The following is a 12,702-nucleotide window of genomic DNA, read 5'->3' on the forward strand; positions in this document are numbered from 1 at the left end:
GATTTGTTCTGTGTTTCATGATAAAGGCATCATGAAATTACTCTGAAGCACCTTTAGCTTGATTTAAATTCATGAGCTTTTCTATATGGGGCTGTGAATTGCTGTATCTCCTTTCAGTTTTGCCACAGAATTGAGATCCGAACTCTACACAAAGAGCTTTTCTTTTCTTGCTTTTTGGCTACATAACCACTAGGTGGTGCTGTACTATTGCAGAATACTCCAATTACACAAAAAGAAAAATACCCTTTCTTTTGCTTTCAGAAATAATACTCCATTTTCCCCACTCTAAAAACAAACAAAACAAAACTGGGAAAGTGCTCTGGGAAAACAGAAGCAAAACTAATGGATCAGGACATCATCTAAAGAACTGGTAAACTGTTAAACAACGACGACAAAATAAATGCCTCATGTAAAAAAAAGCTGTATGTCAGAATATCTCTTCTTAGGTTAGACAAACAAAAACATTGCCTTGCTGTATCCAAGCAAGAGCTCTTGACTTCCACATTCTGTTTCCAAGGTCAGCAAGCCAGAAAGTCCCGGCCCATGAGCAGGGCATAACAGTGAGGGTGAGAGACAGCACTTTGCAAATGTCCATTGTACTGAGTTTCGTACATGACCAGGGATGTCTGGGTCCCCCACATATAAATCCAAAACCTGTACTGATGGCAACCAACTTGATTGATAACTGGCAAATAGAGGGAGAAAACGTGGAGGCAATGACAGACTTTGTATTTCTGGGTGCAAAGATTACTGCAGACGCTGACTGCAGCCAAGAAATCAGAAGACCTTTACTTCTTGGGAGGAGAGCAATGACAAATCTTGATAAAATAGTTAAGAGCAGAGACACCACACTGACAACAAAGGTCCGCATAGTTAAAGCAATGGTACTCCCCGTAGTAACCTATGGCTGCGAGAGCTGGACCATAAGGAAAGCTGAGCGAAGGAAGATAGATGCTTTTGAACTGTGGTGTTGGAGGAAAATTCTGAGAGTGCCTTGGACTGCAAGAAGATCAAACCAGTCCATACTCCAGGAAATAAAGCCAGACTGCTCACTTGAGGGAATGGTGTTAAAGGCAAAACTGAAGTACTTTGGCCACATAATGAGAAGACAGGATACCCTGGAGAAGAGGCTGATGCTAGGGAAAGTGGAAGGCAAAAGGAAGAGGGGCCGACCAAGGGCAAGATGGATGGATGATATTTGGGAGGTGACAGACTTGACCTTGGGGGAGCTGGGGGTGGCGACAGCCGACAGAAAGCTCTGGCGTGGTCTGGTCCATGAAGTCACGAAGAGTCGGAAACGACTGAACATTGTCAGTTGTGTTGTTGTTGTTGTTTTGTAAGATGTTTATTTTGTGTTTTAAAATAAAAAAATTATTAAATAAATAATAATAAAAAGGAAACGACTGAACGAATAAACAACAACAAAAATGTTGTTGCCACTTTCTGCCTTGCATCAAACTCGATGCCGGTGATCAGTGTGGTCAAGCACATGTTGGTGTACACGGATTGCCGACTGATGCCCTCAGATGACAAGGATTGGAGTGAGCTTGCTGCAGCTTCCCATAGACACCCAGCTGGTTTCCCTCCCACTCATACTCTAAGGCAGCTGATGCCTCCAGGTGTGGCAGACTACAATTCTCCTTGTAGTCAGCTATGCTGACTGGGGTTGCTAGGAGTTGAAGTCCAACATATCTTCAGGGTTGGAGAAGGTTGTTCTAAGGTCTCAGGCAGAGAACTTTCCCAAGCTTTCCAAATGAGGTCCAGAGCACAAATTACTTTAAAGTTGGAGTAGGAGCTATGCCTTTTTTCTTTTTCTTTTTTACTTTGGAGTAAAAGTAGGGCCCCCAATCCAGATTAGGGACCTAGCATGGGTGTGTGTGTAAGGGGGCTTTAAGCCTTTCCCCCCACTGCATTCCCAACTTGTATTGCCCGCCCCCCGCACCTGCATTGTATATTGCCAAATAGTTATCCATTTACTTTTAATGGATCTTTATTTGGAAATATAATTTGCAGGTGCAGGGCCCCCAATACAAGTTGGGACTGAAGCGGAGGGAAGGCTTAAAGCTAGGCTTAAAGCTATCCCCATGCTAGGGTCCAATCTGGATTGGAGGCCCTATGTTTACTCACTGTAGAGTAAAAAAAAAAAGGTGGGGGAGATGTAAATAATGTCTACTTTGGGACTGAGATTCTTTTGACTGGAGATGTAAGTTCTATTGCTAGGTTACCTCTCATCTATGGATTCCATGATTGAGGCTGGAGCCAGTGGACATATGAAAAAGATGTGTACATCCACTGAAAGCTTAACAAATCTGAGAGAATAAATCTCCAGTGCAAGTCCATGTGAGTAGAGTGTATTATCTTTGGAAATGATGACAGGAAGCACAGTAAATGCTTAGAAAATACCCAGTCATCGATACAGATAGTTCCCCCAAGAGAAATGTAGTCTGTTAGATACATATGTATATAAATAATGGCACAGCATAGGAAATGGATTCCTTCTGAAATGATATAAAACATGCTACCTCTTGCTGATTTGGCTACCATCCAGGTAGAGAGAATTTTCAGGAGACAACTGAGAAGAATGAGTACTCATTTGTTTCAGTTCTTAAACTGCCTCGGCATGAAATGACAAATCCAGACTCTGACAAAGCTCCTGTACTAGGGATGTGCTCCGCTTCTAATCAGACCGGAGAAGCAGGAGCGGAGTGGGGGGCTTCACCTGCCCTTAAGGCGGAGGCGAAGAGGATCGAGGTGAAGGCGGATCCTTCACCTCGATCCGGAGCTCCGCCGGAAAGGTAAGTGGGGTTTACTGGGCCCTGCCGCTGTCGCCCATGCGGTGACGGCGGCAGGGCCCGGTAACCCCCCCGCCCGCCTCTCCCTTACCTGCCTCCGTCCACGGTCCGTCAGCGTCTGCAATTGAGCCTGCGGTTCCACCAGGAAGTCTGGGCCGCTTGCGGCCCAGACTTCCTGGTGGAACCGTGGGCTCAATTGAAGACGGCAACGGACCACGGACGGAGGCAGGTAAGGTCGCCCTCTCCCTTGGTCCTTTACTGGGCTCTGCCACTGGGACTGCCTTGAGTCTTGGCGTGCATATGTATTCCTGGACAAGCTATCATGGTGGCGAGTTTGAGGTTTCTAAAGTGCAAATTGATGGAGCTATGGAAAGGGGTGTGAATGGGGTGCCCGGTTTTCATAAATTCCCCAAAAATCAGGGGATGATGGGACTGCCTTGAGTCTTGGCATGCGTGTGCACCCCTGGACAAGCTATCATGGTGGTGAGTTTGAGATTTTTAACGTGCAAATTGATGGAGCTATGGAAAGGGGTGTGAATGGGGTGCCCGGTTTTCATAAATTCCCCAAAAATCAGGGGATGATGGGATTGCCTTGAGTCTTGGCGTGCATGTGTATACCTCCATGAGGTGTCATGGTGCCAAACTTGAGGTTTCTAACTTTAACAGAAAAAAAGTTGTATACTTTTTTAGCTTAATGCAAGCCTATGGGGGGGGGAATGGAGCTCCGATCCGGATCCGGAGCTCCGAGCGGAGCGGAGTGGACATAGGCAGAGCGGGGGCGGGGCGGAGCGGCTCAATCCGCAAATCGCGGATCTGGAAGTGAAGCGGAGCGGGGGGTCCGTGCACACCCCTATCCTGTACCCATAATCAAATTTTAATTTGGGAAGTTCCATTGTCATTGAAATGAATGTTTTCCAGAAATAAAGGGCTAATCCAGAGCTTTCCATACACGTGAGACTGAGCACATACACAGTCTTTTTGTAAATGCAATTCACCATTCATGGGAGAAAGGCAGGTTACTAGGATGGTTACTAGCAGGGCATGCAGGCTCACAGACTGGTGCATGGAAATAGTGGGGAATTCATGGTGCCCCCCCCCAATTAATTTTTGCTTACTAGTATAAAAAGCTCCTTCTGTAAAAGTGTTGAATCACAGTTGAAAGTGCTTCTTATGGAAAAGCACCAAACGTTTGGTGTTTTTGTGTGTGTGAGTGGGGCTGTGAACTGGGGAAAAAGTATCTGCCTTTTTAAATTTACAGTAATACTTCCTGCTTTCATTCTCAATTATCTTTATGATGTACTATGTGGTGTCTTCATAAAGCCAATTCAGTGAGGGCAGGATGCATTGCCTTAACTCTGAATTGGCTTCATGATGTTCTCGTGCAGCCAGGCCTAATTGGCTCCATTGCACAATGTCATTATCATGCTCGAGATATGTCTGATCTCTTATTGTCTGGGACCATGCAGTGAACAAGAAGACAAATGATGTGGAATGAGAAGCAGAGAGAGGTAATATGGTGGCTATGGACGGTCACAAACTGTCTTAAAGAAAGATGCATTCATTTTTTGTGGGGAGGGGGTACATATTGTGTTCTCTGAAAGTACAATTTTGTGTAAGGAGATTTAGTGCAACTCTGTGCAAATTAGGAATATTAATTTCCTACCAAATAAAATGGAAAATAAACAAGATAAGTATTATAAAGCATTCTCCACATAGAGGGTGAAATTCAACTGCATTAAAATAATTGAGAGCATTGCTATTGACTTTAATGGAAACTTGTTTACATCCATCAAAATGCTATAGAAACAACAATGACAACATAACGAAACTATTGTACAGTGTTGTGTTGTGTCGTGTCATGTGGTTTACCAGTGCTGCTGCTTTTTGCTACAAAGCTAGCAACTTTTTGTAGAAATCTGTAAAGCTTCTAAATCCTCCCAGGGAAGCAATAAAAAATATAAATCATGTTACTCTATGATGTCACATTGTTAGACTATGATTTCACAGCCTGGGTTTTTATTATGATTACTTATGCTTGGTTTTTCCATACAGAATTTGATCTATAGTCCTTTTCTCATTTGTCCTCACAGTTTAAATGGAGGAGGTCACTATTATTCTCATTTTATGAATGGCAAATTGAGTGTGACTTTTCCCTAGGATATCCGCCTTGTTTTCAGGGCTGAGGAATGTTCTGTCCACTGGATGCCAATGGGGCATAAGCTGCCTTCTTCATACTGAGCTACAGCTGTCAACAGGACTTCTTGTCTCCACATTTACAATTATCAATTGCTGAGCAGAGAGCCAGAAATGTGTTCTGGGAGCTTCCTAGGTGGCTCATATAACCACAAGCAATAAGAATGTTCATAACACAACATGGTTGAGTGTGGGTTGTTGTTGAACCATGGGTTTGTTGAACCATGGATTAGCTTATTGTCTGGACACAACCAAGGTAGCTTGTTAATCATGCAGAGTGGCTTTTTTTCCTAGAACAAGCCATCTTGAGAATCCATGGTTGTTTTGTTCAGGGTAGTTAACAAGCCACACTGCATGGTTAGCAAGCCACCCTGACTGTGTTCAGACAACAGATAACCCACCCTGTGGAAAACGTGCTGCATTCAGGCAACACACTAATTCATGGTTCAACAAACAACCCACAGTTTAAACTAACCCAACTGTGAACCACCTCAAAGAGTGTAGGAGGCAACATGCTAAGAGATGGTTTCATTTCCTGATGACATATTAGAAAACAAGATTGAGTTTTTGTGTAAACACATCATTCCATTTGGGAGATCCCTTAGTAAAACGTCTTAGCTTTACCACTTTGCCCATTCCACTGATATATTTTTTCTGTGAACTCCAGCTAGAGACCAAGGAGCATGCTAAACAAAAGTCAGAGGATTCAGATGATGAGGGTTATCTCAACATTTGCACTTTTCAAGAGAGTATGTCAAGGGTTAGATTAAAACTGCTGTGCTGGCGGTGGCAAGAGAGCTCAGAATGAATTAATGAAGGAATCACAAAAGCCTAGCAAAGAGCAGTACTGCATTATGGCATTGTCAGGGCCAAAGTGGGGGTCAGACTTGCAAGCTATCAATTGGAGTGTCCAAAGGTGAATAATGTAGACTGGGGCCTTAGCTAGACCTAAGGTTTAACCCGGGATCGTTCTAGGGTCATCCCTGCCTGCTCCCGGGATCCCCTGTGTGTCATTTACATGAACAGGGATGACCCCAGGATGATCCCGGGATAAACCTTAGGTCTAGTTACGGCCTGGGTCCATTTCCACAGATGGCCAGAGGCAGGTAGTGCAATTCAAGGCAGACAAGTTATCAAATTCTAAGGACAGAAATTGTCTCAGGGTTTGAGACAAGGGGCATAATCTAGTGCAGGCAGGCAGGAGGTTTTGTATGGGATAGCAGTCCTTAGCATAAGTTGCTTAGGCTGAGAAGGCAAGCCTGGGGTAGCAGTTATACAAGGTCAGCCAGGTCTTTGCCAGCTCCCTAAATCAACAGACCTGAAGTACATATTTCTAGCCACTACCTGGGTAGCATTGCAGAGCAGTGCAGGCAAATAGGTTCCACTGCTTGAGAGATGCTCTGGTCATACAGAGAACCAGGTACTAGAATTTCCCGTTCAAATCCCCTGGAATCTTGCAGGCAGTTGCAGTCAAACTTTTGTGGCACAAACCAAATCTCAAATCTGAGAAAGTTGCATTCTAGTGCGGTTCACCATATATATGCAGTCACTCTGCTGTTGGAAGGTTTAGTGAGCCATGGAAGAGGCAACAGTGCGGTCAGGAGAGACAGGCAGGAGTTCAAGCCCACATTCATGCATTCATGCCATAGTCAATCCCATGGACTACCTGGCTTTCTGCTCCTGCTAAAGCCCTCTCTTCCTGTACAAAATGTACCATAGATTGGACAGCCATGCTATCTGACAGCATTTCCCAACCTGCTGTCCTCCAGACATTTTTGACTTCAACTCCCATGAGCCCCAGGCAGGAATGTTGAGATATGTAGCCAAAAACATCTGGAGGGTGCCAGGCTGGGAAGGATGCTATATGTAATACTCAATGGCACTGTACAGATGACACGCTAAGCCTTAGTGGTTAAGCTAAACATTATGGCTTAGCATGTCATGTGAAACATTCCTAACCATGGTGGCTACATAACCATGGTTTAAATACACTCACTAACCATTTGCTGCAAAAGGGTTAGCCTAACCATGCCTTAGCATGTCATTGAACAGCCTCAGCATCTAGTTTTCTGAGCCATAGGCTGCCATCCTATACTCGTTTACGAGGGAGTAAGCACCACTGAACTCAGTGGGACTTACTTCTAACTAGACATGCGTAGGATTGTGTTATTAAGCTTTGTAACCTAAACAAACTTGATTTTATCAAAGTGTTCTAGTTATACTGTTTTCTAGGCTTGCTTTCATGAGCCATGTTCACTTTAGGTCCATTTCTATAAGTTTAATGTGTGAACTCTATATACAGATTTTGCATCCAAATAAATGTAGTAATTCAACGTTAATTAGGATGCATTATAATGCTCAGAAGGAAAGGAAATATGAACTCTGTGTTTTCATAAAAACTGTAGCTCTTAGACCACACATGTATCCGTAATCTTTTCCATCCCTTGTACATAGCGATATCATTTCCACTTTGATATACTATGGCATAAACCTGAGTTAGAATTACTTTGGGACCTATAACTTTAAATATTCTGACTTTTGTGTGTGCAAATTCTCATTTATAATGTTGCCTTAATGTAACTAATGCCTTTCAGAAAGAGATTTAAGGGATCATACGAGGAAATAAATGCTGGGAACTGCTGAGTTGCCACTGAAATATTAAGGAAATGGGGCCCCACTGAAAATGCTCTCTTTTGCAAATAGCTCATCTTTCAGTAGTTTTCTCATTGCACACTCGCCTTAAAACTGCATTGCTTAATTGGCACAGCACTGAATTTGCGGTCCCTAAGAATATAAAAGCTTTTGTTGTGGAAGGAAAGGCTTTGTTCCAATAAAAGTTAACACCCTGGGGGTTTACTTTATTCATTAATTATCTAGTTTTGGTTAGAGAACCCTCCTGGCTTCTGAATGTGTGCTTCATCAGGATGCATCCAACTAAGCTAAGGCTTGTGCCAAAAAGTGATGTCAATACTACTCAGTGGCCAGTTACTCAACAAAGGATTTGACCACAGGGTAGAGGGACCATTTGCCAGTCCTTCTAATAGCAGAGAACCTTCCCGCCCCTTCAGTGTTGCGTGTTTCACTTCCAGAGATGCCTGCATTCATCTCTTTTCATTGAAAGACATGAGGTGATGCTTGAAGCCTATGTTAACTATTGCTCTTCTTCTGCTTCTACTACTATAATCCTCCTCCTCATCTGTTCCCATCATTTTCGGTGGGAATCCAGAGTAGACACAATGTGTCCTAGACTGCAAAGGTTACCACATCAATACAAATGGCAATGTTATAAATCATTCAGCAAGTAGACAGTGCTACGAAAGTAAATCAACAGTAGAAAGATTCTAAGTAAAGATTTTATTTTTTAAAAAAGAAAGAACACCAACAAGAAACCCATACTGATTATTAAGCATGTCTTACCGTCAGCATTAAAGGAATTCATTTTGCCAGTACTATTCCAGCAAGGACATAGCTGAATAGTTAAATTTAAAACAAAAAAGCACAAAGTCAACAGGACTAGCTGTGTCCCTAAAGTTAAGGATATACTTAATTTTCTTTTTCTTTTTGCTTGATTAGACAAGAATGTCCAGCAACTTGCATTTCTTTATCACAGTTTGCACATGGGATTATCATATTTTATGTTACTCAGAACAAACCTGGCAATTTTAACCCAGTCGCATAGGGTATGTCTACACCATCCGTCCAACACTACCACCTGTTTCAGGCGGCCTGGGACCACTCCCTCTCGCAAAGAGGCGTTAATCACTTCCCTGGCCAGCCAGTTGCTAGCTTTTATAAGCCAGGAGGGGCAAGGATCCAATGCGGAGGTAGTTGCATGAACCTGTCCAAGCACCTTGTCAGCGTTCTCGAGCTGCACCAACTGAGGCAGGTTCTACACTACTGCTTTAAAGTGCTTTAAAGCGCTTTATAATAGTTTTGACAACTGTTGGGGCCCGGGACACACTCCATATACAGTTGTCAAAACTGTTATAAAGCGCTTTAAAGCAGTAGTGTAGATCCAGCCTGAAACTCATCCCGAAAAACTGGACAAGACTGTGCTCTGGATACCTTACCTGATTCACCTGCTATAACTCTGGGGTCCAAGTCATGGCAGATGCAGGATATTTTATTCTGGAAGTGCCCAGAAAATAGATTACAGTGGGCCTTAAAAGGTTCTACAGTGTCCTTGGGGCCAACATGCAATAGGCCCTGGACAACTCTGAAAAGCTCCACTGGGCAGCAGGTTTATGATTCTATAATGGCAGCAAAATATTGGGTTTTTTTGCTGCCCTCACTGCCCCTGAATATGCCTTACTGTAGGCACTCACCAGAGCTTGACTGCATCTACCAGGTCTTCTTCTTTATCTGTACTAAAGCTTTCTCCTGTTTTGTTTTATCACTCTGAGCTTTGGGGCTCTACACAGAAGAGGGTGTTCAGGAGCAATCATGTCAACCACCTGGGTTATTTCTGCATTCCACAGATCAACCAGGGTTTTGATAGGAGAGCTTGCCCTCTCGGCCAGAAAACTCCCCAGAGCCTTGGAAACCATCCGGATCCATTAGCCTCTGGGAGCAGACCATCTTAATGGGTCCACCACCCTTGCAGAGGGGGAAAGCCGCTGTAAGTCTAAACCTCAGCAGGTGGTGATCTGACCATGACAAAGGGGTAGATGTAAAGTCCCCCACTTTCAGATCACCATCTCCATGTCAAGTTGAAAAAACCAGGTCTAGAGTCTGAAAGACAGTGACCTGCCTACGCTTGCTCAGTGAGCTCCATTTGAACTCAGTTTTTCCATAAACCCAACACTCTAGCTTCAAATCTGTTATAAAGCGTTGTTTTAATTTTCCCTTCCCCAAATATTACACTTCTTCCGATCATAATAGTTAGTCACTTTTATTAAAAATAATTAGAACAACCATAAGCAGTTTTGCTCACCTCTTTTGAAAATTTCATAGCGAATAGAAAAGCCTGCTCCATGAGTTTCATAATCAGAGACAAACTTGATTAAGAGGTGTGGTCCTGTAGATATCACAGGAGGGGGGGCGATCTTGCCGCAAAACTTTCCCCATACTCGCCCACTTGCGTTGTCTCCATCAATCACTTCAACATAATCGTACCTGGTAGATAAATTGAAGAAAGAAACTTTTAACTTCCAGGAAAGAAAAGAGATCTAATTAATTTAGGAACCATAGCCATGCAGCATACATAATGAAGAAAAATGCCAGCCTGTTTGGAAGCTGCATTATGCTGAGAGATGTAAGCAAAATGAAATAATTAAAATGGACTACATCATGTCTGTAGACATCATCTGGCAACATGGAACTATTAGGAAGAATGGCGCCCATTATGCTTACAGACAATGTCAGCTAAAGTAACCAATTAACAAGAAAAAGGAAATCTCATGAGTACAATTCTGTATTATTAAATTGCATTCTTTTGTCTATAGCGGCATTGTTATCAATACATAATACACAGAGTTCTTTTCAAATGGTGAAGTTCTTGTCTGAATTCTAAAATGTCTTTTTGGCTTTAATTTCTGTATAATACTTTAATTTCTGTATGCAGCTCTCCAAACATAGGTCCCTGGAATAATAAATGAGGCCCTAAATATTTAACGCTCCTTACTACTCCACTGTTTTCTTGATCACTATATAACTAAGCATGCATCATTTTAATATCGCATCACTTGAAATAACCAGATAAAGCTAGATCTGTTACAAAAGAAGAACCTAGCTTTATCTTTTGTGGAAGAACTAGGAAGTTCTAACTGAATGGGTTAATCTATATTTATATTTATGCAATAATGATAATTAGTCTTTATATCCTATCAAGCTTTCTTTTAGTTGCCTGGGCATGTTAAAGAATCCATATAATCAATTCCAGATGAAAAGTGAAGACATCAGTATATTGATTGAAAATATGAACCTGCCTTTTCCAAGTTAGAGTATTAGCCCATCCAGCTTAGAATTGTCTATTCCGGCTTGAGGCGGTTCTCCAAGGCCACAAAGTAGGACTTTTCCTAGCTTTGTTGCCCCAGAACCTTCTAAATACAGATGCTGGGGACTGAACCCAGAACTTTTCAGGGCATGAAACCTTCATCCCATCAAGCTGGGTGGGAGTATGAGGATAAATAAATGGAAGTTCTTTTTCACCCAGCACATAGTTAAACTATGGCAACGTCTTAACTATTTCAGACCCTAGGGCACATTAGGGAATTTCAGAAACTGCTTCCCACAAAATGGGAAGAAGGCTGGGAAGAAGGGGGAAATGTAAAGAATTCCTGGCCTGCTCAATCTTTGTATCTAGTCACTCTGCAAAAGAGAGCAGGGCTCCTGCAGCTTTAACTGTTGTGATGAAGAGGGAATTTCACTAGGTGCTGCATGCATACAAATGACACCTGCTGAAATTTTTATTATTTATTTATTACATTTTTATACCACCTAATAGCCGAAGCTCTCTGGGTGGTTCACAAAAATTAAAATCATGAAGAGCATAAAAACAACCAACAATCTAAAAACACAAATACAAAATACAATATAAAAAGCACAACCAGGATAAAACCACACAGCTAAAATTGATATAGGTTAAAATATGGAATTAAATTTCCTTTTTCTGTACAACTGTTAAAGATACAGGAGCTCTGTCCTCCTTTCCATATGGTCACCCTATACAACTATTTTGTCAGCATCTCAACTTCTAAGTAAGTTAGGATCACAGCACATTAAGGGCTCATCTACATCAAGCAGGATGTTCCACTATGGAAGTGGTATGAAAACAGTATATAAAAGGCAGGAACCACACTACTGCTTTATAGCGATATTGAAGTGTGCTGCAGGATCTACACTACTGCTTTATATGAAAGTGGTATATAAAAGGCAGGAGCCACACTACTGCTTAATAGCAGTACTGAAGTGCACTGACAACTGTTGGAGCCCATGTCACATCTGCACCAAGCAGGATATAACACTATGAAAGTGGTATATGGTATGTGTCAGTGGGCCCCAACAATTGTCAGTGCACTTTAACACTGCCATAAAGCAGTAGTGTGGCTCCTGCCTTTTATATACCACTTTCATAGTGGAATATCCTGCTTGGTGCAGATGGGACCTAAGGCAGGATAAACAGTACTGCTTTATAACGGCATTGAAGTGCACTGACAACTGTTGGGGCCCATGACACATTCCATATACCTTTTTCAAACTGCTGTCAAAGTGTTAGATCCTTCTTGGTATAGATCTGGCCTAAGCCTGCCATCAACCACCCATTTACAATAGAGGCATGTCAATACTTGTAATTTTCGTGCCAGAATAGCATGAGGGGATGGGATAGTCCACATGTTATTCTGAATTATGCCAGTGACTATCCCTGATTAGATATTTGCTTCCTTTCTTTTACCCAAGATTATGCTATTGATATCACCAGAGTTCATAATTACTTGGTTCAAGATACAAAACTTGTCAGTTTTTAATGCTAGTACGGTTCAACAGAAATGGAGTGGATTTTTTATTTCCAAAGCATAGATAATCTCTTTTGAGATCTGCCCTCGTCCAGGGCTGTTGCATATTCAGAAAAGGCTGGTTGGTAGCATAAATGTGGAGACAATAAAAAAAAACCCCACCTATAATTTATTATAAAATCTGATTGAAATATCAATACAAAACTGGGAAAATGTGGGCTCTCTTAAGGTGACTCCACTGGCAGTGAAATATTGGAACTCGC

At 42.3% G+C, this 12,702-nt stretch overlaps 1 protein-coding gene across 2 annotated transcripts in view; it reads right to left on the bottom strand.

Moving 5' to 3' along the window:
* Positions 1–12,702, bottom strand: part of NRP1 (neuropilin 1) — a 164,209-nt gene that overhangs the window by 93,369 nt on the left and 58,138 nt on the right. For both annotated transcript variants that reach the window (XM_063125448.1, XM_063125441.1), the window contains exon 3: positions 9,919–10,100. In XM_063125448.1, coding sequence (XP_062981518.1) covers positions 9,919–10,100 — 182 coding nt within the window. The remainder of the gene's footprint in view (positions 1–9,918; positions 10,101–12,702) is intronic.

The sequence above is a fragment of the Elgaria multicarinata genome, chromosome 1, assembly GCF_023053635.1.
Source record: "Elgaria multicarinata webbii isolate HBS135686 ecotype San Diego chromosome 1, rElgMul1.1.pri, whole genome shotgun sequence".
Classification (NCBI taxonomy): Eukaryota; Metazoa; Chordata; class Lepidosauria; order Squamata; family Anguidae; genus Elgaria; species Elgaria multicarinata.